Below are 27,966 nucleotides of genomic sequence, written 5' to 3' on the forward strand. Positions count from 1 at the left end.
ATGCTCCACTGGGTTTGCAGCTGAGCAGGCAGTGCACAGTGAGAGTGAACCAGAACAGTGAAGCTGTGACTGGACAAATAATCAATATTCCTTTATTAGTCCCACGAGGGGAAATTCCAAATTCCAAAATAAACCATGAACTGAAACTCACTGCAAAGCTCTGTAAAGCCGAGGGGAGCTGCGGATTCAGCTGTTAATACTTACGAAGTGAAGTAAATAAAGTGACAAACTGTTGTTATGAGTGACAAGGATGCTTTTTCTGGAAGCTTTTTAGTCAAGTAATGAAATTCCAAATGAAATGAAATTCCAATTAAATTCCAATTATTTTCACTGTACATAAATCTAAAACCTGCACACACACACACACACACACACACACACACACACACACACACACACACACACACACACACACAGAAAACTATCTGTATGGGTAGATGCCACCAGTCTACGTGGGAAAAGCTGTTTTTTTTTTAGGGGATTTGGGTGAACTGACCCTTTATAAACTGTGTTTTACAGGCAGCTGGTGGAAGTAAATGGGTGAGCTAGTTCTCATGTCAGGCCTTTGATGCAGGAAGTTTAATTATCCTGAAATGCGTCCAACACTTGAATTTTGGAGTGAGGAGGAGGAGGGGGAGGAGGGGGAGGAGGAGGAGGAGGAGGAGGAGGAAGTAGAGTTTAATATCTGTTTAATGAAATACAGGAACTCTTGACTTCTGGGAGCAAAGGAGAGAAAAGTGCGTCAGTGTGTTGCCCTCCTCTTCCTCCGATGTTGTATCCATGACACACACACACACACGCACACACACACACACACACACACACACACACACACACACACACACACACACGCACACACACACACACACACACACACACACACACACACACACACACACACACACACACATTTTCTGTTGATGGCTTAACGGCTCGCTGCTCGCTCTGCTCACTTGAGGAATGTTTCAGTCAGTCACTTGTTTTATTCCCACCAGAGTGTGTGTGTGTGTGTGTGTGTGTGTGTGTGTGTGTGTGTGTGTGTGTACACTTTAGCTTTCCTCATCATGACATCCAGTGACACCGCTGATTCTCGGCTGCTCTGCAGATGTTTCTGCTGATATTCCGCAAAGTTTTCAGTCGTCAGGAAATTGGCGAAATTCCTGCATGGCAGGAAAATCTGTTACATGAGCTGCATGAAACTCCCGAAACGAGGCCGCCTTCTAACCTTTAAGGCTGATTATGTTAGGAAAAAACACTGTAAACATGTAAAGAAATCTTGCTAGCTTAGCAACAGTAAGGCTATTGATGCAATGTAGGAGCTGGTTGGTTCTCTACTTAAAAATAATCTGCTGCTGTGAACAAATAGATGTCTAGTTCTCAAACACATCACCTATTTTAGAAGTAATATCCAGGAAACAATATCATCTTATATTTTGGTATTTCAGTCTAGAACAAAGCCAGTAGCGACGTCCTGAGTGCTAGCTCAGCTGAAGTTTATAGACAAATATAACATCTGATTGTTTGAGTATTCGAGCAGTTCAGTCAGACAGTATCACATGTTGGACTCTGCTTTCCTGTTTCTGATGCGACAAGTTATGTGACTGCCGATCAATCAGTCAATGGATTGGTGATTGTTTGCCATCAGGTGTGACGGATGGAGGCGGAGAGGCTGACGAAGACCTCCATCTGTCTGCGTGAAGGCGGCGAGGCTCCAGTCTGACTGAGCAGCTCAGCCAAACTGCTTTACAGCTTTCAGCCGTCCGGCGGATGCAACTTCACATGCAAAGCAATTAGGCTCTCTTTTACCCCACAACCGCTTCCCGTCTCTTCCCCGAGAACTCTGCGAGAGGACGAGATAGAGAAGGAAAATGAGATTTGACCCGTCTCCGCTGTCACTTAGCATTAGTTTACAGGCTCTCGCCGCGAGAGGGGAGAGGAAGCACTTTGGAGTTTTCCAGTCAGGCTTAGTTTACTGCGAGCCATTCAGAGGGATGTTAATGTGAGGGGGAGTAGATACAATCAGTCCGTGTACTGCAGGGTGTGGAACAGGCCTCCCCGAACTCGTCAATTAAATCTTAAATTGGGTTTTTTCTGAAGCTGAGGCCTTGAGAGGTTTCAGCGGACACATAGGGAGCCGGCGTTGCAGCAGAGCAGTCATTCATTATTATTGTTTATTGACCTTCGGCACAGCCATTATATCATCGTGATGATATGATCAGATTGTGTCACAGCTGAAGAAATGAAAGCTAATTAAAAACGAATTAAACAAGTCAACAAAGTTTTCTTTTGCGCACGACTCTTTACTGCTTTTACCAGTTCATGAACATCCTAGAAATTTCTCTTAATGGTTTTGCCTGAATAAAGAAAAAGCAGTTACAAGCAGTGTGTGTGTGTGTGTGGGTATGTGTGTGTGTGTGTGTGTGTGTGTGTGTGTGTGTGTGTGTGTGTGTGTGTGTGTGTGTGTGTGTGTGTGTGTGTGTGTGTGTGTGTGTGCGCTTTGCTCCAGCGTGTGTGGAGATCGCTGGAGTTTGGAACAGCAAAGAAAAACGATGACAAATCTGATTGGCTTGTTGAAGCACGTACTTCCTGAAGGAGCAAGAGAAAAAAGGAGGGGGGGGGGGTCTTTTCTCAGACATTTGTTGGCCTGTAAAAAGAGAAAAACATGACCTTAAAATACAGCTGCTGAAAGTCTTGTTTAGTTAAACTACTTCCTCACCACTTCTAGGGGGTTTGATTGATTGAACATTCGTTGATGACTTTAACACTAACCTTTAATCTGCTTCACATTAATGCTCAGTCTCATCAAACCAGTTTAATTTTTAATATTGACTTACATGTGCCATGTTGTCCAGACCCAAAGTATTTGGTAAATAAATGTAATGAATAAAAGATAAAAAGATATGTAACCATGAAACTGTAAAATCAAACATTAATATTTAAAACTCATTTTCATGAAACTTAATTTTTATATATTCCTGTAGATTTCAGTTGTTTTCCTGCTTTCGTTCTGGCTGTCTTTATTTCAGGTGGCCTTGGTCCAAACTCTTTTTTTTATCTCACAGCGCCATGTTTAATTTGATAATATGTGTCCTTGAGTATTCATAGTTCCTGTGCCTGGGAAGTGGCATATGGATGCTTTTAGTGTGCATGCGTCATTTGTGCATTTGGACCCCAGCAAACTGCATCCAGGAGAGGTTCTGCGGCTCATTTTGTCTCCATGTGTTTCTCTGCAGGCGGAGTACGAGGTGACTCCAGACGAGAAGAGGAAGGAGTGCGGTCAGGAACTCATCGACAAATACTTCAACCCAAAGGTAGCTGCTGCTTTCAGGGACCCTAAAAATTCCAAAGTAATGAAATAATACATAGATTCTCCACTTTACAGAGCTTTCATGAATGCACCACGAGGAGAGAAAATAGTCTGGGCTCATTACAGCCTGGCAGGATTATCTGAAGTTAGAAATCTGATCTGAAACCAGTGAAACCACCATCCTTTAAAGAAGAACCTTTACAGCAGCAGCACAGAGACAGTGTGCACTGATGAGTATTACGAAACTGCAGCTTCCATGTCTGCAGTGCGAGGCAGGATGAGGTTTCCTTCCTGATAACTCTCTGCGCTCCAGTCTCACCTGCGTCTGTCTGCATCTGTGTGCACTCAAGTCTGAACATGCAGAAGTCTGCAGAGCGCTGAGGACAGTCATCTTCCAGCAGCTTCTTAAACCCAGTTCATCTGGCTTTGCTCTGAGTTGACTGTTGGGGTTGAGTCACCTTGTTTACCTGGACTTCTTGTTTTTTTGCGGTGCAGTCAGAGGACCACGTGCCTGAGGTGGAGGAGGCCATGATGGCTCAGTGTGCAGAGAGGCTGCAGCAGGAGGCCTGCAAAGAGCTCTTCAAAGACTGTACCAAGTAAGCTCACAGGCGTCCCATCTGTGCTTCTTATTTTTGTCCATTTTTTGTTATTTTTTCAGACCAGGAATTGGACGCGTCGCTTCATCAGAGCCATCATGTTCTTTGTCTTATTTTGGGAAATTTTATGGTTTAATGACTGGAAAAGAATTTACATACTATGATTACACATGTTGTTTTTTTAAGGATGATTTCTAATAGTTTTTTTATACTAAAATAATTTAGTTTTTTGGCAAAAAAAATGTTCCCCACCAGAATTACACACCTGGCAGTGTAGAGACATAACTGACTGTAACGTAAAGGTGAAATTTAGAGAAAATTTAACTGAGCTGTTAAACAAATCCATAAAATGTGACCTCTGCTGATTTTCTTGTAGCGCTGATGATGCAGGGTGATATAACTGAAATCATGACATATCATGTGTTTTAGATTACCCTGACAAGAATATAAGGCGAGATTGTGCGACACGATGCAAACTTGACAAGCTGCACGTTGTTCAGATTTTTGTCTGCAGAACATCTCATTATTTATACCATTCAACATTTATCACTTTGACTGCTTCAGAAGTCTCACCCGGAGCACTCGCACAATGACAACAATACCAAGTTTGTGCACTACAGTGTCACATGACCTGGGGGGCATGACATTGTTTCCTTTCTCCGTTCTCCCGTTTTTCTGCCCTCCATAGAGGCAGCTCAGCCAAAGAGGGCAAATGGGCTCTTGCTATTGGCCGTGTGCGTGTATGCTGTCGGCTCTGTCAGTGTTAGCTATGGACCTAACTTCCTGCCAAAATGTCACAAACAAAACATGTTTTACAAGTGGCCTACGATCCACAAACAAACACAGTATGCTTTGCAAATGCAAACCACCCTTAACAAACTAATGCATTTTGTTTTGCAAATTCAAAACGTACCAATCAGACAAATACATGTTTCTAATACGTCATGTTTCAGAAGCAAATACAGCAACAAGTACAAAAAATATGCTCACATATATGACCCTATAACCCTGTGTCCTCTTGGGCCGATTCCCTGCGTCTTCTGTCTATAAACCGTCCAAACCCTAATCTTTCTCTCTGTGAGCTTTCTGTTCTCTGGACACTTCAGAAGAAATCCTGTGGTGACGCTACAATCATGCTCTGAAAACCACATTAAAAAGAGAGCCCCACAGAAAGCTGGCAGTGCAAACACTGACCTGAATGTCAGCTCTGTCTCCGCTTCAGGTTTTGGCTGAATCTCAAGTCTTTTAAGTCACAGGGCTCAAGTCCAAGTGAAGTCACAAGTTACTGTGACTTTATTGCTGAGTCGACGGTATTATAGTCAACCCAGTCACAAGCCTGAAGTCTGCAAAGTTACGACTCGGGTCTCCAAGATTCTGTCTTAGATTCTGATTGGCCTGGACATGTTTAAATCAACAGGTCCTCATACCTAAACGGCTCAGTAGGTCTGAAAGCAGCGTTTTGGAGAGGACCAGCACAGGCGTGCGGCGCCTTCGTCGTCACGTGGCTAACATTGTGAAACGGTTGCAGTTTGCTTCGGCTTAGGCGCAACAGCTGCTTGGTTAGGTTTAGGAAAAGATTATGGTTTGGGGAAAAAATGTCAACGTTGAGTTTCCGTTCACTCGGGACACGACCAGCAGTGTCCTGGGTGAAAGTCCACCTCACATCCACCTCCTCCATACGCGGACTTTCTTGTTCTTTATACTACGTCACCTGACTTCCTTCTTTGCTCCTGTCTTAATTTCTATGACCATTAGAGGTCGCTGCCTCTACAGTAAACTTATGAGTCTCAATAACCTACTTGCACGCTGCACCTACACCTCATTTTCCTGGCTTATTTAAAGAGCAACTTAACAACTCAGATGTTTTACAGTCTGAATTCATGTCTGTTCTCGTCCATTGTCCCATTTCAAAGCCTGCATTCAGCAAAGAGCAAATGCCTGGAAATGTCCTGGTTCTGTAGATTTTTATGATGATTCAATAGGAGCTGACCTGTGTGGACTAGACAAGCATCCCAGCATGCATTTTTAAAGCTGATGACCGTTCAGCCTCAGGCCTGTAACATCAGCCTTTGTAACACTGGATTTGTTCTCCAGTATTTCCCAGATGAGGAAGTTCATTTTATGGTGTTTGAGAGCACTCTGCGGTGTCTGCCCGGGCCAGCTGTTTGTGTTGGTTGAGATCATATCTGTCATGCAGAACAAAACCTAATTCAATTCAGGAAGAAACTTAGAGTGAAAAATATTCTAATAAAATTTCACTTTGTGATGAAGAAGACTTCATTGTTTATTTCATGAACAACAGTCACACATTGAGTAACTTCCTGTAATGACTGTTCATGCTTGTTGCGTGGGTGTGAGGCAGCACAGAGGCCAGTTTGTTTTTCAAGCCACATCAAGAAGAAGACATGAGTAATTTACTAAACTGCTGCACACAGCATGAACGCTGCAAGCCCTGATGTTTGTTCATCTTTATCTGTGTGGTCAGAAAGTCAAAGATAAGGTCACAAACTCTGAGCTCTTACAGCGAGGGTTTCATTTCAATTCAAACCAAGAATAATTACCCTTTTTTCTTCGTCAAGCCAGTGCATGAAACAATAACATGATTCAAACCAGAGATGTTTGATTTGATTTCAGTTTTTGGTTCCAATTCATTTTGATTTAATAGTACTGCAACCATGATGCCGAATTATGACTATGAATATCTCAGTCAGACAGTGACCTTGATCCAGACATTTCATATGTCAGTAGACTGAAAACGGGAGTAAATCCCTCCTGTATTAGCTCACTGCAGCAGGCCCTGAAGGCAGCGTATTGCCTGAGTTAAGCCCCCTTTTTTCACAAGATTACATCTGAAAAGAAACCACAACGTAGTAGAAACCATTTTAGTTGACAAAAAATGATTTACTTTGTGAATTATTCAGTATAAAAGCAGAAGAATGTCCTGTCCAAAATAAACCCCCAACCCTCAAAGCTAATGAACCGAGGTTTTAAGTTAAGCCTAAATTACAAAGCAGTGAAACGAAACAGCACTTAAAGGGTGAAAATGTAACTTACGAATGAAGAAATAACACTTTGGTCTTCTTACAAATGAGTCCATGAGAAAAACAACACAACACAAAACAAAACAAAAACAAACATATTCTTGCTTCCTTTCAGGGGCCAACGCAGTCTTACTTGGTCTGGTATGACCAGTAGCTGATGGTGGCTAATTTTAGCTGTTGTTAGTGAACTTTAAAGTCATTTTACAGACTATGTTTCATCACGTCAGGGACACTTGAAGTGAGGAAACTTCTAGGATTTTCTAACAACGACAAAGACTTGTCCTTTGCCACACTATCGATTAGGGATCAGATTTATTATTAATGGAGAAAATAGTTTGATTCAGTCATTTTCAAATTCCAAATATATTTAACTTTAACTTTCTTTTCAGAATTGATGCGATGTTTTGGGATTTCAGTTTGAAAAATGGCTCAAATGATGAATCGATTATCAGAATGGTTTGTGATTAATTTCCCGTCACTTTTGGCCATGTTTGCTGCTTGTTCAGCTAAAGTTAAGCCGAATGACATTAAGTCGCTGCAGCGTGTTTACACTGAAAATGACCTGCAGATGCTCTTTGTTGTGCTTTTTTCAGATTGATCCACGACTACCTGAGCGTGGCGCCCTTCGCAGACTACCTCGACAGCATGTACTACAACAGGTTCCTGCAGTGGAAGTGGCTGGAGAGGTAAAGTTCAATATGAGCGAGCTGAGCCTCCCTGTCTCCTCTCTTTCTTTGTTTCTGCTCCGTTCTTTCTTTCTGCTGCCGTCTCTCTATGTGCACCAGCGTAATGTCTTTGCACACATACACAAACACACACTGCTTAAAAGCTCACTCAGGCTCATTTAGAGGCTACATTAGCCTTAAACTCCACCACAGTACCAGTAACAACATGCTCAGCGAGTTGCCTCATTCCTTCCTCTCCCCAGTGTCCTCATCTCCTCGGGGTTACGGGGGTGAAAACAACGCAATCCATGAACTTCACAGTGATATCACGTCACACATTTCAAGAGAGGAGCTTGCACAACTGTCAAGTTTCACAGTTGAATTTCAGCAGTGAGGCGACTTTCGAAACAGGCCGCGTCGTTGTAGCCTGAAAGGTCAGACACGAGTGATTCTGCTGCGTGACAGATTATACCTGAGAAGGTTCTGTTTGTTGTAATTACGAGCATGTATTATGAGATGCGGGAAGCGCGGCAGGTGATTCTGGTGTCTCATCAGGTGTCATAACGACAGCGAAGAGCATTCAGTAAGGTAGAAACTTACTGGCCAAATTGTTTCCTCTAAACCTGTTTATTTAGCTTGAGTTCTGGTCAAGATAGACAGCAGGAACAGTGAGTTACAGACCCATAACTTGTAGTTATTTGCACCTTAAAAACAACTCAAAAGTCCCCAAAAGAATAGATTCAATAGAAATTATTTAAATCCACAGAGAGTCCAAGTTCTGCTCTTGCAGTAGCAGAGGGAGCAGCACATGTAGACCTGGTTTACCTGCTTTAGACCTGGTTTACCTGCTTTAGTGCAGACTTTGCTAACTCTCAATGAAAATGAGACCCGGGAACAAAGTGCAAAGCACATTACATTTACATACATAGAAATTAGATTACTGGTGTAATAATAGATAGTCATGGGTGGAACACACTGACATCATGCTTAGGAAAATAAGAAACGGCATCTCTACGGCAAGAAAATCCCTTCTTCGTGTTCCAGCACACACTCTGGAGCTAAAGATTTATTTTCATGCCACCTGGTCTATTGCTCACCTGTGTCGTCATCTGCATCAAAAGGTGTGCTGAGGAAATTCCAAACTGTCCAGAACAGAGCAGATTAGACTAGTCTGACGATGCCTCATAAGAGGGAGCGCAGACAGCACGCATCATAAAGTTCAAATTATTAAATGTAGAAACTTACACACCAGAACATCAGGTGATGACCAAAGTCATGTAACTTTGCCCAGAGTCATCCATCGCACCATGGAACACAATTAGAAGTGTGCATGTGATGAAAGTATATGATGAAAGTGATGTTCCCGACTTCAGGAAGACTGGCTGGTGCCATGGGCTCGAGCTAATGGGATCCTTTTGAATAAATAAACAGTCGAAAGCATTACTCACTATTAAAGATCAAACAGAAGATCATCTCCACCTTCTGCACACAGCGATCGGCGCGCTGTGGATGAATTCATTACAGTCAGAGTTAAACAACAGTGAACTCTGACCTTTGCCGAAACAGGAAGCACGCTTGAATTGGTCTGTGGTCCTTGTGAACGGCAGACAGAAGGAAGTGTCATGTGACCTTACAGTCGATTACAAAGACACAGAAATGAAGTAGTTTCTTGGGAAAAAGGACTCCACTGGACTGAAGGACGCAGACTGGGATGAGAATTTCCAGGAAAAAGCAGCGTCTCAGTTCTTGGCATTCAGCTGTTCCACACAGCTGTCTGACATAGCTCAGTCCACAATCACACAAGTGTTCATTTGCTGGTGGAGAAATTAATGTGTCCTGAGAATAATGGTTGTTATGAGTTTGATCAGGTTTGTTTACTGACAAAGAAAGTTGATCTGGGTCTGTGTCCCATCAGGGACGTCTGACAGTTCCCAGACTCCACTTTGAAAACCTGGGCCGTGCTGTAAGCATGCGGTCTATCCTGCCGAGGACTGGAGTGTTTAGGTTTGATGGTTAAACTGGTGTTCTTCAAGGATCAGCTGAAACAACCCACATGAGATAATAATAATCCATCCACAGGGATCCTTGTTTGAAGATCAGGCCCGAATCCAAAAGGTGACGACAGAGAAACGTAAGCCGGAGACAAAAGGACGAGAGAAGGTGGAGGCAGATGGTGCGTCTGTGTGCCCACCAGGAACCTTTTACAGCGTTGGCTTCTTTCCTCATTATTTACAGCAGAATGAGGCCCTTTTCCCTCCAGCCCCTCAAGCAGCTTGTCAGATAAAAACCTCGTACATCTGGCTTGCTTGCTGGCTTTCCAGGAACTGTTTAAGGTTGATGACCTTGAATTTTTCTGTTCATCCAGTGGGGTTTCGAGACGTTTTCACAAACCGCAGGGTCACTGAATTCCCTTCACGGGGGACAATTTCTAATCCTTCAACTGCAGTGAAAACACAAAAACCACCACCATAATTGGAGTTAAAATGCTTTCCTGCAGTAGCAACGTCAGGCTAAGAGATGTTGCAAGACGTGTCAGGAAACAGAGGAAATGACCACAAAGTACAGCAGGGAACTACAGTCATTATTAAAATAAATAAACCAACAAAGAAATAAGTTATATTGTCTTTTTTTTTTCTTTGGACAGAAGCTGCTAATCCTTCAACTGTCCAGAAAGATGACAAACAAACAAACAAACAAACAAACAAATAGAAAATAAAGCTGCATGCTTCTTTTTTACCCGTAGCTGATGGATCGTTGATCAATACATTCCCTGTAAAAACCCATTAAAGGGACAGTTTGGCATGTTGGGAATCATGCTTATTTGTTTTGTTGAATTAAATAAGAAGATCATCTCTTTGCATGGTGGGACCGAAATACACATTTCTATTAGAAATGAGAGAAAAAATGGCCGCCATTAATCCAAAAACTTTGGAGAATGGCCATAACTGATCAAAGATTTGTCCAATCATCACAGATCTTCCTTATCTTCAGGCCATGATTGCAAACTGAAGTGAGTGTGAGTACTCTGGAAGCAAATATGAACCAAAATCTGAAGCGCCTTATCGATTGATGCACGTGGGTGTTGCACGTCACATACTTGCTCATAACTCAAGCTGCTGTTGAGTAATCCTGATTAAAATCACTGGAGACATCCTGCTCTGCCTCCTGAACGTTTCCGCAGAAGCAGGAAATGACTGAGGTACAAATGATGGAGCTTTTTGTGTGCGGTTATTGAAACGCTGCCGCCCTCTGATGATGAAATCAGCCGCTGAAGTCACTTCGTTCACCTTTATGAAGCCTGAAACTCGCTCGCTGCGACTCGCAGCTTTAATTTTGGCCTGCTGAGCTTCAGGTGCTTCACACCACAATCTGACCCTGATTCGCATGTAAACCCAAGACGAACCGCAATCAGACTTGTGATCTGACCAGCAGAGATGATATTTGTGGCGAAGGGTAAACAAAAGTGTAGTATTTGACCTGGATACACAACAGCACAAAAAATAAACACCCAAGACAAGACATCTGTCCTGTCTTGCCCCTGATCTCAGGCCAGCTGGTGGTTTACAGAGAAGCAGGAGATTCTACCTAATGAGCGTGTGCACCTTTGGACACGCCACACCTGCAAGCTGTTCATGACAAACACCTGTGTTTTCCAAACTACCAGGTCATTACTTTGAATACAGTTATGAGTAAAACACCGCTGCATTTTGGGTTGTTAGATATCGTGAAGTCGAGAGACTGAGGAGTTCGCTGACATACTCGTGTCCTTTCATCGTTTATGACGACATGAATAAATAAATAGGTTTGGAGTGATGTGAGTAGAGAATGAAGACCTGTGCAAAGAGCAGACAGGAATTAAAAAAAAAACAAAACAGCAAAAACACTCAACGGATGATCACAAACGCTCGACTGGCAGCAGTGCCTCCACACTGGAGCATCGACTGGCCAGCTGGGTGGACTTTTATATCCTCAGACTGATTGGCTGATTGAACAGGGCTGGGTAATGGCTGATGAAAGGCAGAGTTCGGGACCTCTGGAGGCCAGGACAGGGAGACACGGGGTCTAAAAGACAACACCTCAGGGTTACAGCAGTACTTTGAGGTGTTGGACGACTCATCCGACATTTTTTGCTCTGTTAGCGTCCTCTCCAATGTCAGTGCTTTCCTCATCTTATGGAGTGTGTCCTACAGGGATAGACAAGGCCCTGTTATGTGATCTCAGCCATTGCAGTGCATTAAACCCAGGAGCTATCACAGACTTAATGCAGTGCTGAAGTGGATGTCCTGCTCTGGATACTCGGCCATTGAACTCTCTGTGCTGTCGGTAGATTCATATGTGCTCCGCAATGACAGCAGTGTACTGCAGATAACATCCCATCTGACTTTAAAGAAGAATAGCAGTAAACTCTCTGTGACTGCAGACTATGGCCAGCTTTGAACTCTTGAGCTATTGAAGCCTGATGAAACATTTTAACAAGTTCAACTAATGAAGCTGGATTAGCAGCAGCTAATTATAGCACACATGTAACTAATGTTAAGGACCTGAACCCAAACCTCTACAGCTGCCAGCTCTGCACCTTCAGCCTGCTGTGGCTGTTTTAAACCAGTGAACTTCATCAACAGTAGTTTAGGATCGAGCCTGACGGGTTGCAGAGAGGATGTTAATGTCAGTGACACACCTACAACTCAGCTAGTTACACTCTTCAGCGTAAACATGAATGCATTAAATCTGTGAGTCTACTGAGGATGTCAGTCGGTCAATGTGGGACTAAATGTACGAATAAACAAACAATACCAATTACGGAGCAATGCCATGTTAAAAACAAGCAGGAGAAGCACCACCACGGGGCTAATTAAGCAGTAAATGACTCATCCTCTGTTAATGAGTCCATGCTCCAGGGTTCATTCAATTTACAAGCTGAAATGACCGAAGTGTCCAGAGGGAGAAGAAACAGGAGTGTTGATTCCAGGAGGGACCGGTTCATCAGTGCTGGTGGTTAGACCAGCTCCTCACAGATCTATCAGCTGCTGACTGACTGTGGACAGAAAAACAGTTTTCGTGGCAGCTGTCATACAGGCCTGCTTTTCGGTGGCTGCTCCCTGACTGGCTGTGTGACTCCACCAGCATTCACATTTCCCTGAAAGCATCATTTCTGATGAGTTTCCACATTTCTACCTGATAAACCTAATCTGACATTAAGGCAAAGGTGTCTGAATACTATTTTCCTGACTATCCTGTATGTCAGCATCCAGGATGGAAAGATAGTGAATTAATTATGACTGCTTTGCATTAAATGAGTTTCTCTTTGTGTCCAACAGGCAGCCGGTGACGAAAAACACATTCCGACAGTACAGAGTTTTAGGGAAAGGAGGCTTTGGAGAGGTGAGTACGTTCAGCTTTATGGTTGCATCAGCTGAGCACACAGCAGAACAACTCTCAAACACAGAGGACGGGATCTTACTGACAAGTACAAATGAACACTTTCACCTGAGAAGTGCTGTTATGAGTCATGAGAGGGTAGAGTCTCTCAGTTCAAGCTGAACCAATTGTCATTCTGGTAGGAAAAAAAAACACTTTGGCTTGTTTGTATTTCTTTAAAATAATCGCATTCAGCGCTGATGCAGTGACAGCGGCCTTGCAAAACAGTGTCGTGGGGAAACTTGTTTTGGTTTGCCTTAAAATGGCTAAATCCCTGCTGAACAACCAATCAGGCCTGTCTGATCTTGCCATTCTCAGCATATAGGCTGTAACTCAGAGGCTGTTGTTGTTTCACGTAGCGATGGGAGCTTCGAACGGTTCCATGCAGGTAGCTGAAGGGGAGGTGAATGCCGACTGAAAGGGCCAGCCAATGGCAGGCTTGTGCAGACAGCCCACTTCCTGTGAGTCACACTGCTGTCGATCCCCTCTCGTTTACATGTACAGCTACGCTTTATGCCTGAATGCAGCCCAAATCGAGCAGAAAGCAAATCCCCCACAGTCAGATCGCACAGCAGCGTCACCCTGAGCCTCCTCTCTCATGTCCTGAGCCGCCGTCCTGTGTTACCTCACAATTAGATCATTTACAGTGACCGTCTTATTTGGAGCCCTGCTGCTCTCACAGAGGGGAAGTCACAAGACATAAACATGAAGACACAAATAGAGAGCGGATTGTGTCTCTCATCCTTCTTTCTTTGCCCTGCAGGTGTGTGCGTGTCAGGTACGGGCCACAGGGAAGATGTACGCCTGTAAGAAACTGGAGAAGAAGAGGATAAAGAAGAGGAAAGGAGAGTCCATGGCGCTCAATGAGAAACAGATCCTGGAGAAAGTCAACAGCAGATTTGTAGTAAGCGTCACGTCTCATCTCCAGTTCACCGTTCACTCGTTTTTAACCTGCAGATGTTGAATTTGCATGTTGAAAAAACCTAAAGGGAAACAGACCACCGTCCTCTCTGACTTCCTGTCACAAACATGTGGTTTCATTTCTAAAAAAAAGCTTCAGTCATTTTCCCAAAACAGCTGAAAGTTACTCAAACAAAAGTAAATGGTGCATTTGCTGGGGACTGTTTTCAGCAGCGGATGAATCCACGTTTGGTGCTTTGGTGAGTTTGCTCTGCGTGCATCAACCAGCCGCGATGTCTGCAGCAGTAACGACTGCAGTAATTAAAAGACAACATGGAGGTTTTTTCCGTCTGGTTTGGTTTGATTCTCTGCCAGACGACCTTCTCACAGCTTATTTGATTTGGACTCCAGTCGGTCGTCTTGTCCGGGGCTCCCAGGCCTGAGGCGTCCCTCAGGGTTCAGCGTGACTTCAGTGTCAAAATACCGTCACGTAACTTTATTTAACATGTTGATGAGATATTCACAAAACAAAGAGAAGCAAATTCTCACATTTGAACCAGAGAACATTTTTTTATTCCTCCTCGATTCATCAGGTTTGTTCCTGTCGTGATGTCATTAATTAAGCTGCTAATCATTAGTTAGTTATGATGCATCACTGGAATTCGAGCTCTCAGCTGCTGGTATGACGCAGGAACACCTGATCAGACCTGAAGCATCGCCTCGCAGCCTTCTCATCATTAACACTCCTCTGTCTCCAGGTGAGTTTAGCCTACGCCTACGAGACGAAGGACGCTCTGTGCCTCGTGTTGACCCTCATGAACGGCGGAGACCTGAAGTTTCACATCTACCACATGGGCGAGGCGGGTTTTGACGAGAAGAGGGCCGTCTTCTATTCTGCAGAGATCTGCTGCGGCCTCGAGGACCTGCACCGAGAGCGCATCGTCTACAGGTCAGCGTCCTCTAACACGAAGACATGTCTCACTGTCTTTCCCCTCTGCTGTCGTCTCATTGGCTCTCGTCTCTGTTCTCTTTCTCACACAGGGACCTAAAACCAGAGAACATCCTGCTGGATGACCACGGTGAGTCTAAACTAAATTAATTAAAGAACTTTAAAACGCTTAGTGCTGCAGTTTCAGTGTTGCCTTGCCCTTTCTCTAAGGAGATTCTTTTCTCTCTCTTGTGTCCACTGTGAATAAACAACCACAAATCTGCTTCAGAAATCACCAGAACTTGCCAGAATTGTGACTTTTTTCTGTTTACTACAGAGCTATAAGCCCGAGCCAGCTGTTTGTATGACAGCAATGAGATGATTTCCTGCTGTGAGCCAGCAGAGGGCGCTCTGAGTCCAGCAGAGCGGCCTGATCAGAGACCAGTTCAATCACACAAGACCATTTTGATCTGATTAAAAAGCTGAACTGCAACAAAACATGGGCATGCTCGGTTATAATGAACAGAACAATAATACATGTGGCTCCAACAGTGAGGGAGTCGAGACAAACGTCTGTGACTAGAAGGCATAAAGACGCAGGAAATGGAAACAAACAGAACGTCAACTCAACACATGATGCTTCTCATAAATCACAAGATACAACATAAATCCTCCGTAGCTTCACACGGATCAGCGTGAACAGTCTTTAATGCACGTCAAGCCAGAACATAAAGGAGATATTCATTTCTGTTTTGAATTAAATGTTGTAAATGTAAAAGAGCTTTTAAAATTAATGGTCCACTTTGGCTTTATGATGAACATTTACAGCACATTCGTCTGTCTTTTTGTGTGTGTGTCTTCAGGCCACATCAGGATATCAGACCTGGGTTTAGCGGTTCATGTTCCAGAGGGACAGACCATCAAGGGACGGGTGGGAACAGTCGGGTACATGGGTAAGTAACCTCTGACCTCTGACCGGTGGGAACTGAGACACAAGAGTAACCCTCATGCTCCATGTAGATCAGCCGGAGAAACATCCACTTTGTGGTGTAAAGGTTTTAGATCCCGTGTCCATGAACCACCCTCAGCTCACTCTCCCGCCTCCCATCTGTCCTCCAGCTCCAGAGGTGGTGAAAAACGAGCGTTACACCTTCAGCCCAGACTGGTGGGCGCTGGGCTGCCTGCTGTACGAGATGATCGAGGGCCAGTCTCCCTTCCAGCAGAGGAAGAAGAAGATCAAGAGGGAGGAAGTGGAGCGGCTGGTGAGGGAGGTGGAGGAGGAATATTCCAGCAAGTTCTCTGAGGACGCCAAGTCCCTCTGTAAAATGGTGGGTGGATGTTCGAGTGGCCTATAGCTCCAGTCTGCACAACTGACACGTCTCTCTCTGCTCGGCTGCACCGCGCTTTGTGTGAAGTGTCCTTCTGCTGGTTAGGGTTATTAAGGGTTCAGGTTCGGTTATTAAGTTTGTAATTCATGTGCAGCTTCCTTAAATACTATCAGTAAGCTGTAATTAGGAGGTTATTGAGGGCTGCTGACAGCTCGTTCATCAGACCATGGCATGGGGGTGGGGGGGGGTCCCAACACAAAGCTTCCTGGATGTTAAATGTTGTCTAACAGTTTTATCAACCACTTCAAACTCACAGATCTGTCACTCAAACCAGACTTCTGAGGTCACACCTTGAGTGTTTCTGTCACTTCCTGATGCTTTTAACAGTTTTTCCTTCCCTCCAGCTTCTGGCCAAAGATCCTTCAGAGAGGCTGGGCTGCCTGGGAGGCGGAGCCTCTGAGGTCAAAGCCCATCCCATCTTCCGCTCCATTAATTTCAAACGCCTTGAGGCCGGCATGCTGCAGCCGCCCTTCGTTCCTGATGTAAGTCCACAGTTTGTAACATGAAATTCACAGAAGTTCAGGAAGGTCTCAGGAATTTACGAATGAAGTGCAGAAAGAAAGATGCTAAAAGCATTTATGTCATCAGCCCTCATGTGCGTCCAGAGCAGAGACAGGTCCATGAAGTGCAGTACAGGTGTAATGAGTAGCAGAGATGATAGCAAAGTCTTAATCAGTAACATCAATGGTAGCACAGGTGTAACAAATCACGTTAGCAATAGCCCATATGCAACTAATGACATTAACAACACAGGTGTAACTGATAACATGATTAGCACAGGTATAACAAACAGCATTAATATCACAGGTGTGAGTAGTCACAATAATTATAACACAGGTATCACTAAGGATATCAATGATAATACAAGCGTAACTAATGACATTAATCATAGTGTGACTTCCAGTGAGAAAGCGAACAGTCATGTGTCTTGTAAAGCGTCCTCTACAGTCTCTCCGTCCTCCTGACTGTTAGCTACGCAGCTGAAATGTAAATGTGTTGAAGTGGTGGTGTGTGTGTGCGCGTTGCAGCCGCAGGCCATCTACTGTAAAGACGTGCTGGACATCGAGCAGTTCTCCACGGTGAAGGGAGTGGAGCTGGAGCCCAATGACGAGTTTTTCTACAGCAAAGTGTCCACAGGCAGCGTCTCCATTCCCTGGCAGAATGAGGTGAGAGACACGCAGTCAGAGACATGTCCTTTGTGTGTCTGCGCACGTGATGCAGAGAATGAGCTCTGGGCTTTCGTCCTGCAGATGATCGAGACGGAGTGTTTCACCGAGCTGAATGTTTTCCACCAAGACGGGACGGTTCCTCCTGACCTGGACTGGAGAGGACAGCCGTCTCCTCCGCCCAAACAGGGACTCCTGCAGCGGCTGTTTGGCCGACAGGTGGGTGGACTTAGATTATTTATTGCTCATTCTTTGTTTTTTGTCTTTTTAGTCGTCATTTAGCTGTCCGTCTTTTTTTTTTCTATGATAGTACATTGAGTGAAATGTTTAAACCGGAGTCAAACTCCTCTCTGCCTCCCTCTGCAGGACTGCTGTGGTAACTGCAGTGACAGCGACGAGGAGCCCACCAGGCTGTGACGCACACACACACACACACACACACACACACACACACACACACACACACACACACACACACACACACAGGATCTCATTTGTTTACAGGTTTTGCACATTTGTATTTTTAAGATAGTCCTATCTCTGTCAGAATGTATATTTTCAGCATAGCCATAATGTTTAATGTTATTTAAAATGTGTGAATTATCGGCTGTCGAGGTGTTCTGAACGAGATGAACGGATGTTTGTTTGTTTGTTTGTTTGTTGCTTTTGTTTGTCTCAGTTTGTTTATTTGTTGTCCAGGAAAGTCTTTGCTTTCACATTCATCCACTCACTCATGTCCACATTACTGATCTGGGAGCTGCTGCTGGCCGCTGAGCAGCTCCACTGGAACAATGCCTGCTGTAAAAGTGCCTTGCTGGAGGGCACTGTGGCAGTGGTTACTAAGGGAGGACTGAACATTCCTTGATCTCTTTACTTTCCCCCACCCTGTCCAGGGAATCGAACCAGTGACTTTGAACTGTGACCACTCTTCTTCTTCCGCCCTCCATCCTGCTGTGACCAACCTCACACAAAAACTCTATTTTTCCTTTAATTCTGTCAAAAGTGTGATTTTTATTTTTGCTCGGATGTTATGGTTTTGAAGTGGCGATGCCAGAGCCATGAAGTTGTCTACATCTACAGATATTTTTCTATCCATAGTATTATTATTTTTTAATTTGTCGATTATGGATTCCTGAAACAGTCGACTTGCCGCGTCGGTGCGGCTGCAGTTATTCTCGTCAGCTCGGTGCCACTTTCGGGATGTGACTGTTTGATTGTGCTGGTGTAGATGAAACTGTTGTGCGGTCAAATTTGACAGAAACTCTGAGAGTTGGCACATGCTTGTGCCTTTTTGTTCTTCACGGGGAATTTTTTTGGAGCGGTCCCGCAGTGAACAACTCAAGCATTATGTTAATGTCACTTTAGAATTAAAAAAACAAAAAAAGCACACGCTCATTTGGCTAAACCCAAGGAAACATCCCGTCATTACTTCTTCTTGGTGGGAAACTTCCAGTATGTTAAATTGGATGTTTGTCAGTGAAACTGTTTCTCTGCATGTTCAGATTTCTAACAGTGTCAAAGCAAAACCAAAATGATCACAGTCTGAGAGACAGTTTACAGTACAGAGAGGGAGCAAACAAGGAATAATCCTCCCTTTACCAACGTATAGGTGAACATTACATTCAGTTTGATAACACCAAAAATGCATCAGGAGGAGGCTGAGATGTGGGATGGAGCTGCAGCAGAAACATTTCTGACAACAAGTCATCAGCAGAGAAGTCGTGAGAAGTGAATGAGTGGCTGATGTGAGCGTTTCAGCTGATGCCAGTCAGCTCATACGCTCTGTTCATTTTAGAGACAAATTACTGACTTCAGATAGAAAGTTCAGCGGTGAACAGTATTTATGGAGATGTGAGCAGCAATCTAAGCTCTTATCCAGCAAACTTTCCTCCTCGTGCTGATTGGTTGAGCAGGAAACGCTAACGCTAACTACGCTGAGTTCATACATTCATTAGAACATGGCAGAGCTGAGTAATAAGAGATGAGTGATGTGCCAGTACTCTGTTCTGATGTGTACTGGTGAGTACTGGCCCAACTCAAGTACTCTGTCCATTCCAAAAACAAGTTCTAAGTTATGCTAAAAATGACTTTAAAAACAAAACTGTTTTGATGTGATTCTGGTTTTCAAATCTGCAAAATAAAAGAAAAACTTTCCAGTTTCACAGAAGTCATACACATCAGGTTCAGTGTGCTGCTCAAGGACTGAGGGGGGTTTAACTACCAACCCTGTCACATTATTGGCTATCTGATGAGAAATAAGTAAACAAGACCAAATATCTGAGTTTTGTTGTCTGTTAGTCTGTAAGTGAGTCACAGGTTTGTTTTTCCACTCATCTCTCAGGGTTTCTGTAGAATTTACTCCTTCCCACAGTTCAACTCCTGACTAGTTTTGTCCATCCGGATGTGTCTCAGGCTGCGTCCTGATCAGGTGACTGAAGTCACACTGAAGCGGTAAAAAGAGTAACTGAACTTTTGGGTCCAGTCGTGGCTGAAGCTGGTGTGTTCATCGCCGCGGTGAACCGCCTCAGCTGGTGTGTCGCTTCCTCAAAGAATATTGCCTCTGACTTTAAGCTATTAAAGTGAAATACCTCTGAATGTACAAACAGCTCTCATGTTGTTTCTGCAGACTGATATTTGACAAGACAACATAAACCAAGTTAACTGAAACACCCCTGATCTGACAATTCAGAAATACGTGGAATTCACCTTTAACTGTCCAACAGGGTTCAAATCCCTCTGTCAGGTTTGAAGCTGAAGGTCGTGTTGTGTGTCGTATATGACACATTTTAAAGGGTCAGTTCACCCAGTTTACGCAGCATGTTGTCTCATTCGCCCCTCGTGGTATCGAGCCCTGCAGGTTCTCTTTTATTCGCTGAAGTGGGACAATTGTTCCTGCTCTGTGAATTTATCCTGGAAGATTTGGGAGCTGGCTAATTGTGTGGTGGGCAAGTATCCCAGCATGCATTTTTATCCACCAAAATGGCTCAAACCAAAAAAAATCAAAGCGATCTGCAGGGCTAGATACGTCAGCAGACAGGTGAGGGAATGGTGTTGTAGTTTTACAACACCATTCCCTAGTCTTTAATACAGACTACTTTCATTATCGATCAATCTGTTGATGGTTTCTCAGCTCAGCAGTTCGTTGTTACCAACAGTTCAAACCCCAAAATATTAGTTCACTGCCATGTATGACAAAGAAAAGTGTCAAATCTTATATTTGGAAAGAAAGAAAAGTTTGTTTAAAGAATTACTAAAACAGTTTTTTTATGAACTCTGGTGACAGAAAGGGCCTTTTGGTGAGCGTGTGCCGGGATGGAGTCACTGTTCTTTGTGTAAACCAGTGGACGTCTTGTGTCAAAGGTTGCTTCGTGCTATCTGTGTTTTGTTTAGCAACAGAGCTCTTGACCACTTAAACCAAACCAGTTATCCACAGAAGATCAAAGATGACTAAGTCCTTCCCATCCAAGGTGCCTTTCTGTGTTTGAAGGTATTCCTCCAGCCTGTAGTCGCCTCTTTTTATACACACTGTATGCGTCTGTACATGCGCCTGCTGCTGCATCGGCTTCAGCTCACTTCCTGTCTGCGGTACCTTGTGTGTTCGTCGTCAAAATGAGGACAATGAGACTGAAAGGATCCCCGCACTTAAAGACTGCTGTCGACTCTCCCTGACCTCTGAACTCTGGAGTCTGTGCAGCGATTTTATAAAGACTGAGAGGTCGAAGGGGAACTCGGCGAGTCGGAGGAACTTGCTAACATCCTCCATGGACGTTTAAATCAGGACTGAACTGCTGTGCTGTCTCTGCTGTCGGATAGCTTCTGTCTCTTTCTGTGTTCTTTGTGTTAAAGGTGCACCGACGCTGTATTCAGCCTTGAAGGATCGTTCCAGTTTATTATAACTTGGCTCTCATTTCTGTGGTTCTGTTCATCGTTCTTATCTGTAACGTTAACATTACATTCACTAAGTTAAAGGCTAACATCTGGAAACATGGCAACATCAGCATGACCGGGTCCTGTGTAGGTACTGTGGGAGAAGAAGTCCAACATAGATACAACATGAATGGTTGTAATATCCAGAATTTATGGCCCATTTTCCCTCCACAGGTTCATTATTAATGTTCTGATTTTATCAAAGAGCTGAATTTATTGTAAGGATTATGAAGAATAATGTATTCATTGTCCATCCTGTTTAAATCAAGATGAGGGAGGCTGTGGCTGCCTCTAATGGAGGAGTTAGTGATAAAAAAATGTCAAATATGCTTCAGATGTGTTCGCATAAATACTCCCACAGTTCATCTACAGTCTTTTTATGAATGTTAGCGTGTTCCCAGAGCAGCTGTTTAATCTGGTGAGTGCAGAGTGTTTTACTACCGATAGAAATGACAGATCAGAATTATCCTCCAAGGTGAAAACTGCTAAAATTGGTAGAAGTTAGAATAGAAACAAATGCACTAAAATCTTGATTTGCATGTGTTCGTGTGTGGCAGTTGTTTTTCTGTGTCTCTGCAGATGTTTTGTTGTCTTTTTTTTACCCAAACCGATCGTCCAGCTCTGCGTCTGCGTCACCCGATGACTTGAACATCAGTGAAACCAAGAGAAAAGCTTGAGTTGGTGCATCTTCAGTGTGTTTGGTTACTTCCCTTTGTGATGTAAACAAGTCCTGTTTATTTCATTGATTCTCTTTCTCCTTTTTTTTTGGTTTAACAATAATGTTTTATAGATTTCAAATGAATTTCAACTGCTGAGAGCTTGGAGTGTGTGTGTGTGCGTGCGTGCGTGCGTGCGTGCGTGCGTGTGTGTTCGCATCATGTCTCTCTGAGCCTGGCTTGTAAACGCTGTGAGAACAGAGAGCCCTCCCTCTGTTTTGTACCATAAACCATCTTCTTTACTCTGTGTGGTTTTGTGCTTCTGTCTTTGTGAGGATTCGAGTTTTCGAGGACGTATTTGGACAGTTTGTCCCCGTCTCGCTCATTCAAAGGGCTGCTTGAAGGTTAACAGTTGGCTTTGGGGTTATGAACAAACTAAAGGGGCATAAAGTATGTCAACCATGGTACTCTCATATTGTATATTGTATCATATTGTCATATTGCACCAACCTGCACAGCTGCATGGATCTCATCCAAGCTTGCAGGCTTCTTAGTGGCTAAGGAACTAGCTAACTCTGAAGGAAGAGGATGTCCCCACTCTTTATCCCTCCAACTGATTGGTTGTTTCTCTTTTTGGCTAAACTTGACGTCAACGGGCATAACAGCAGGGAAATGACACTGATGCGCATGAGGCTCCTACAGCATCTCACAAAACTCAACAGAAATCACCTCAAATGCTTTTCTTTGAGTTTGACCTAAGATAAACACACAAAGTGGTTTCCTAAATTTCCTAAATTCCTAAAGCTGTCGTAGTGGACAATGCAGCTCTGAACCCGGCCCATAGCTGCACCTTTAAGACTCAGCAGACCCACCTGCTGCCGTGTGCTCCCTGTATGATAACCGCTCCTCAGTGAGCCGTAAACTGAGAGGTTGAATCATCATCATTTTGCGTCATTACTGGCTGGTGCAGTGGAAGGCGTCAGCGGTGATGCTTTCATTGTACAAGCATGCACCTCAGGGGGTACATGGAAAGACTGCAGAGAATATCTCAGCAAAATTATTGTTTGGAATAATGTGAAAAGAAAAAGCAATAAGAAAAATAATGCATCCATAAATGTGCGTGAGGTTGATCTTTAGTATGTTTACTGTCACAATAACCAATGAAATCAAAGCTACGATTAGTCGGCACCACAAGAGACGTCTCCAGTCAGCCTGAGACAGTTTCATAACAGCAAGCTGGAAAGTTACAACTCAATTATAAACTTAAATGACAGGAGGTGATTTTCACAGGGAACAAATGCATCATAAGACAAAAGGTGATCATATGTTTTGAATGAAAAATCTTAATTAGTAAAGTAACTCTTAAGTAAATACTCAGCTAAAGAACCAGCCCTTGAAAAGTGTGTTTAAACAGGCAATAAACAAGTTTATGCTTGATGTAAATGCTGATTGCACAATGTAACGGCTAAAGAATAATCCCACTGTCAGCGTTTACACTGGTTCCCAATTAGCCTCAATTTCCCAAAACACAATACAAACAGTGTCAGTTGGTTCTGGTATGTCCATCACTGACGAGCAGAATGACTCTGAATCAAAGGGCTGAAATGATCTAAATGGTTGAGAACATTCGCAGTGTCCCTGTTGTGTTTGGTTTTTCATGGCGTCTTGTATTTGCTCATGATGTGGTTCAAGGATTCAGGAAGTTCAGCTCTGAATGCGTCCACGTTTGTTTAACTTTGTTTTCACTCTCTGTCAATGGATCGTTAATTAATTAGTCCTGAGAGCCTCACACGGAAGAAACAGCCTCCATTAATAAACAGACTGCTTTCATTCTCTTTCAGCCCAGCTTCATTCAAAGTGCGAGTGGCTTCTGCCATTTTCAAGACACTCACAGATTTCAGATTTTCTCTCAGATTGGTTATGAAAGCTGCTTTCAAGGAGACAGCCAGCCAGATACCCTGCAATGCTTTGTAACAAGGACATGTAGATCGCATTCATGTCAGTCAGGGATATTCATACTGCAGCTCAACACACACACACACACACACACACATTTAAAAAAAAGACCATGCTAGCAGCACAGCAGTGCATTGAGCTACGTGCTAACGCTAGCATGCTGACACTCACCATAACAATACTAAAACACTGATGTTTAGCAGGTATCATGTTCATTATCTGTGTTTGGTGTGCTGGCATTTACAAGGTCATTAAAGGTTGTAATGATGTAGAACACCAACATTTTTCCTTGAAAGAAATACCACCATCACTTTTGTGGATTTCCCATGAACATATAAGCGTTCTCACTGATGCTCTGGGTGGTGATTTTTATGTGTTTGCCATCTATGAGTCCCACAAATTTGCAGCCTTCTCCATAACTTCAAGCCAAACGGTGGGAAAATGAATGAATCTGCACATTATCTGAGGTGCTGCAAGAGCGATAACAGGTCACATTCAGGTTGGACGGGTCAACAAAATGTCAGACGTTAACGTAGGAGACTGCAGTTTGATTCCTCTTTCCCACAACTATGAACTTTCCATCACCAGGCGGTTTTTTTAATTAGTGTCAGATTGGGAAATGCTGTTTTGCTCTCCAGATGTCCTCTCAATAACATATTTCGCCACTGATCCTGGATGACTAGTTGCAGAGCCTTCCTAAATATCAGCAGAGTCATTTCCTAAGTTAAAAGAAAGATAAAATGCTTTTAGTCTTAAAAGTAGGATCAGAAATGTGTCACTCTAAGACTTTTCTGCCAGATAGGGCTGATTTCCACCTCTGAGGTGCTTTAGAAATACAGCTATCAGAAATCAACAGCAGGGCACGGCGGCATCAATTAGCAGCCACCTAAACTCATGATTCATGCATGTTATTTAACCTCTGTGACGTCCACACTGCATGACAAAACACACTGATACACACCAAACAGCACAACTAGTTCAAGGATGAACATCTTGTCCTTTGGAAATAATGGACGGGGATCATTTTGGGGTTGCAAGGAGTCCTGCCTGGTGTCTGATCAGGGACGGTTACACCAGGTGAATGAAATGAACTGTGATTAGCTGATGGGAACGAGAAGAACGTGGGTCGCTCCACATTGAGCCACTGTGTGCGAAAGTGTGAATTAAAATTTCAAAACGGGAGTCATTTTCATTTCAGAGCGATTTCAGTCGGACTGAAGTGAAGCACTCATCTGTGCCTTAGTGTCAGTCCAAGATCCTTTTGTTTTCATGGACGGCTGTTTATTGCTTATCTCATGCCTTTGTTCTGCTGTTATCTGTTATTAGCCCATTTTTTATTTTCTCTGCCTCCTGCAGACTCTCCTTCATGTCCCCATCGAACAAAGTCTGTTGTTTTCTGTCTGAACTAGGCCAACTCATCTTTCTTCTTCTTCACACCTTTTTTCATCCTTTCCAAACAACAAAAATGTCACAGTTAATGTCACTGCGACAGCCTGCGCCAACACTGAAAAGCTGTGTAAATTTAGGTCTAAAATTATTACAGGCTTTTAACACAACGACAGCGCATCCAGAATTTTATGATTTCACTTCAAAACGATCCTAATTCTGCTTTGGTCTCGATGCACATTTATTTTCTCTGACCGTGGCCCTTTTGGCTCAACACAAAACAAAAGAAAAGACCCCCTCAGACCCCCACTCACTTACTGTTGTTAAGCTTTGGATCTTTGCACTGCACATAAGTATTTTACAATCATAACTGGCAGATTTATCCTTCAAGATTCACAGTCATTTTCGGACAATAGGGCCTTTATTTCAGAAGGCACTGCAGAGGAAAGCAGCTTTTCAGTTTGAGGTTTGAAAGGTCAACGGTTGCCGGCAGATTTATCATCTGTAGCTAACTAGATAATTTCATTATCAATGTGTTTGCAAGGGAAACGAACTAAAGCCCTACAAAAAAGCTTTTTTTCAAGCTGCTGTCATGCCATCAATATTTAAATGTACCTGTAATTAATGAACATTTGTATGTCAGCTGTGTAGATAAATATCCCTCTCATGATCTCTGTGCATTTTCTGTAACTTTGGTGATGAATTTAATGAGAAAACCAGCAACACTGACCTGAACGACATACACGATATGCTAAAGCACTACAGAGGCTAAAGCTCAGCGGTGCCAGGCGAAGTAATTGTGTTATCACCATGTAAATTATCCATGAAGAAGAACAGAAATGATTGGCCTGGTTAAGATCAGACAGGAAACATTAACGGCTGAAAAAAAATAAATAAAGAAGGTTAATCAGTGCAGAAACGAGCAGGTGCCCAGGTATGTAAACATCTCTCCATCCTTCCTCCATCTTCCCCTGTGTTACCATGGCAACTCAAAATCAGGAAGGATTTAAATGAAATGAAGACACACGCCCACACACACACACACACACACACACACGTTGGCGCTCACCCACACAAACAGACAAAAGTACATTCAGGCCTTGCGTGCGGCGCTGCTCATTGATTTTGTGATGCATCCTCGCTGTGCTGTTGTGTTCAGAGGACGAATCACCAGCGTGAAACAGGTGCGGCTGCAGGTGATTGCTCGCTGATTTCATGATTACAGCCACTTCTCTCGTGAAGCACAGATACAGATGAAGAGAGGGAGACGGGCTGAAGTGGCGTCTCCGCAATCAGAACGTGAGCCGTGTGAAGAGCACTGAAACACAGCTGATGTTATCACCCAGCAGCCATGACATTAGAGGGAGTCAGCAAGTGTGGGTCATGTTTTGTGTGTGTGAGCCAGACATGTTTATGTCTGTCGTAACTTAAGCAAATAAAATAAACTTATGCTCCTTCCTCATTGTCGATTTTATTTGGATATTTTGCTATTTGAACGTGAGCCCATTTTAGGCTGCACCCTTATCTTTAACTGGTCTACCTTGGACCCACCTGAGGGGTCTGGGGGAGCCTGATGTAAGCCCAAAAATTCTGAAGATTAAAGGGTCCTGATTGAATTTTAAAGCTTCATGATTTTCACAATTCATTACTTTGGTAGCATCCAAAGAACATTCACAAAATTTAGTAAAATTACAGCCATGAGAGAAACGTCCCCCGAAACTGCCGATTTCTAACGGTCTCATTTCATTGCTCACCACAGAGTCTCTGTTATTTAGTGAACAAACGAGTGGTTTTGTACATCATACACTGCGTTCCATGGTTTGTTTTTATGGTTTGTTTTCATTAATATAGTTTGTATACTTTATACAGTGAACATGAACATCACTGATATGTGTTTTTTCTTACTCTCGATCATTTTCACATTGTAAAACTTAATAAAGCTCATTTGAATTTTAGAATAACAAAACGCTGTTGAGTGGACGTCCCTGAACAAAGACCTCCACTGTGTACAGTGTGTGTGTGTGTGTGTGTGTGTGTGTGTGTGTGTGTGTGTGTGTGTGTGTGCGTGTGTGTGTGTGTACAGTAAGTGTGTGTGTGGTGCTGTGTCACTTTTGGATCAGACGTCATGCAGTCACACTTTCGTTCACCCACACTCACACATTTGTCACTGTTGTGTGTCACTTGATAAGAAATGAAATACACACACACACACACACACACACACACACACACGCTCACACACACTCTCGTGGATGCTGACCTGGAGTTGTGACGTCACCCTGAACCCACTCAGACTGTTGTATTCTCTTTTCCTTTCATTGTCTCCTCTCTTCTGTTACGCCATCTCTTCCTCTCTGGGTCAAATCCTACGCTCGGCTCCTGCTCTGCCTGGTCGCTGTTGTTCAGTTACTTTCTTCATGTTACTCTGAGTCACTCACATCTGACTGGACGCCTCGACCTGCTCATATGCTGGCTACTCACCTCAGAGCCTATTTTAGCTTCATGTGTTTGCAATGAACGACTGTCTTCTAATTAAATCCCTTCTTCTTTAGCCATGCTAGCAACATGTCAAAGATTCCACTTGTCCTGTGAAATACCTGCAGATGTACTTGAAAGATTGGAGCAGGATTCA

The 27,966-nt window shown here is 43.5% G+C and overlaps 1 protein-coding gene across 1 annotated transcript in view; it reads left to right on the top strand.

The window, feature by feature from the left end:
- Positions 1-20,007, top strand: part of grk6 (G protein-coupled receptor kinase 6) — a 40,128-nt gene extending 20,121 nt beyond the window's left edge. The window contains exons 4-16 of the mRNA XM_070983179.1: positions 3,234-3,311; positions 3,803-3,903; positions 7,538-7,630; positions 12,928-12,991; positions 13,791-13,931; positions 14,686-14,876; positions 14,969-15,006; positions 15,719-15,808; positions 15,975-16,183; positions 16,588-16,725; positions 17,272-17,409; positions 17,494-17,628; positions 17,776-20,007. Of these exons, the coding sequence (XP_070839280.1) occupies positions 3,234-3,311; positions 3,803-3,903; positions 7,538-7,630; positions 12,928-12,991; positions 13,791-13,931; positions 14,686-14,876; positions 14,969-15,006; positions 15,719-15,808; positions 15,975-16,183; positions 16,588-16,725; positions 17,272-17,409; positions 17,494-17,628; positions 17,776-17,826 (1,467 nt within the window). The 3' untranslated portion in view covers positions 17,827-20,007. The remainder of the gene's footprint in view (positions 1-3,233; positions 3,312-3,802; positions 3,904-7,537; positions 7,631-12,927; positions 12,992-13,790; positions 13,932-14,685; positions 14,877-14,968; positions 15,007-15,718; positions 15,809-15,974; positions 16,184-16,587; positions 16,726-17,271; positions 17,410-17,493; positions 17,629-17,775) is intronic.
- The last annotated feature ends 7,959 nt before the right edge of the window (positions 20,008-27,966 follow it).

The sequence above is a fragment of the Chaetodon trifascialis genome, chromosome 16 (assembly GCF_039877785.1).
Source record: "Chaetodon trifascialis isolate fChaTrf1 chromosome 16, fChaTrf1.hap1, whole genome shotgun sequence".
Lineage (NCBI taxonomy): Eukaryota > Metazoa > Chordata > Actinopteri > Chaetodontiformes > Chaetodontidae > Chaetodon > Chaetodon trifascialis.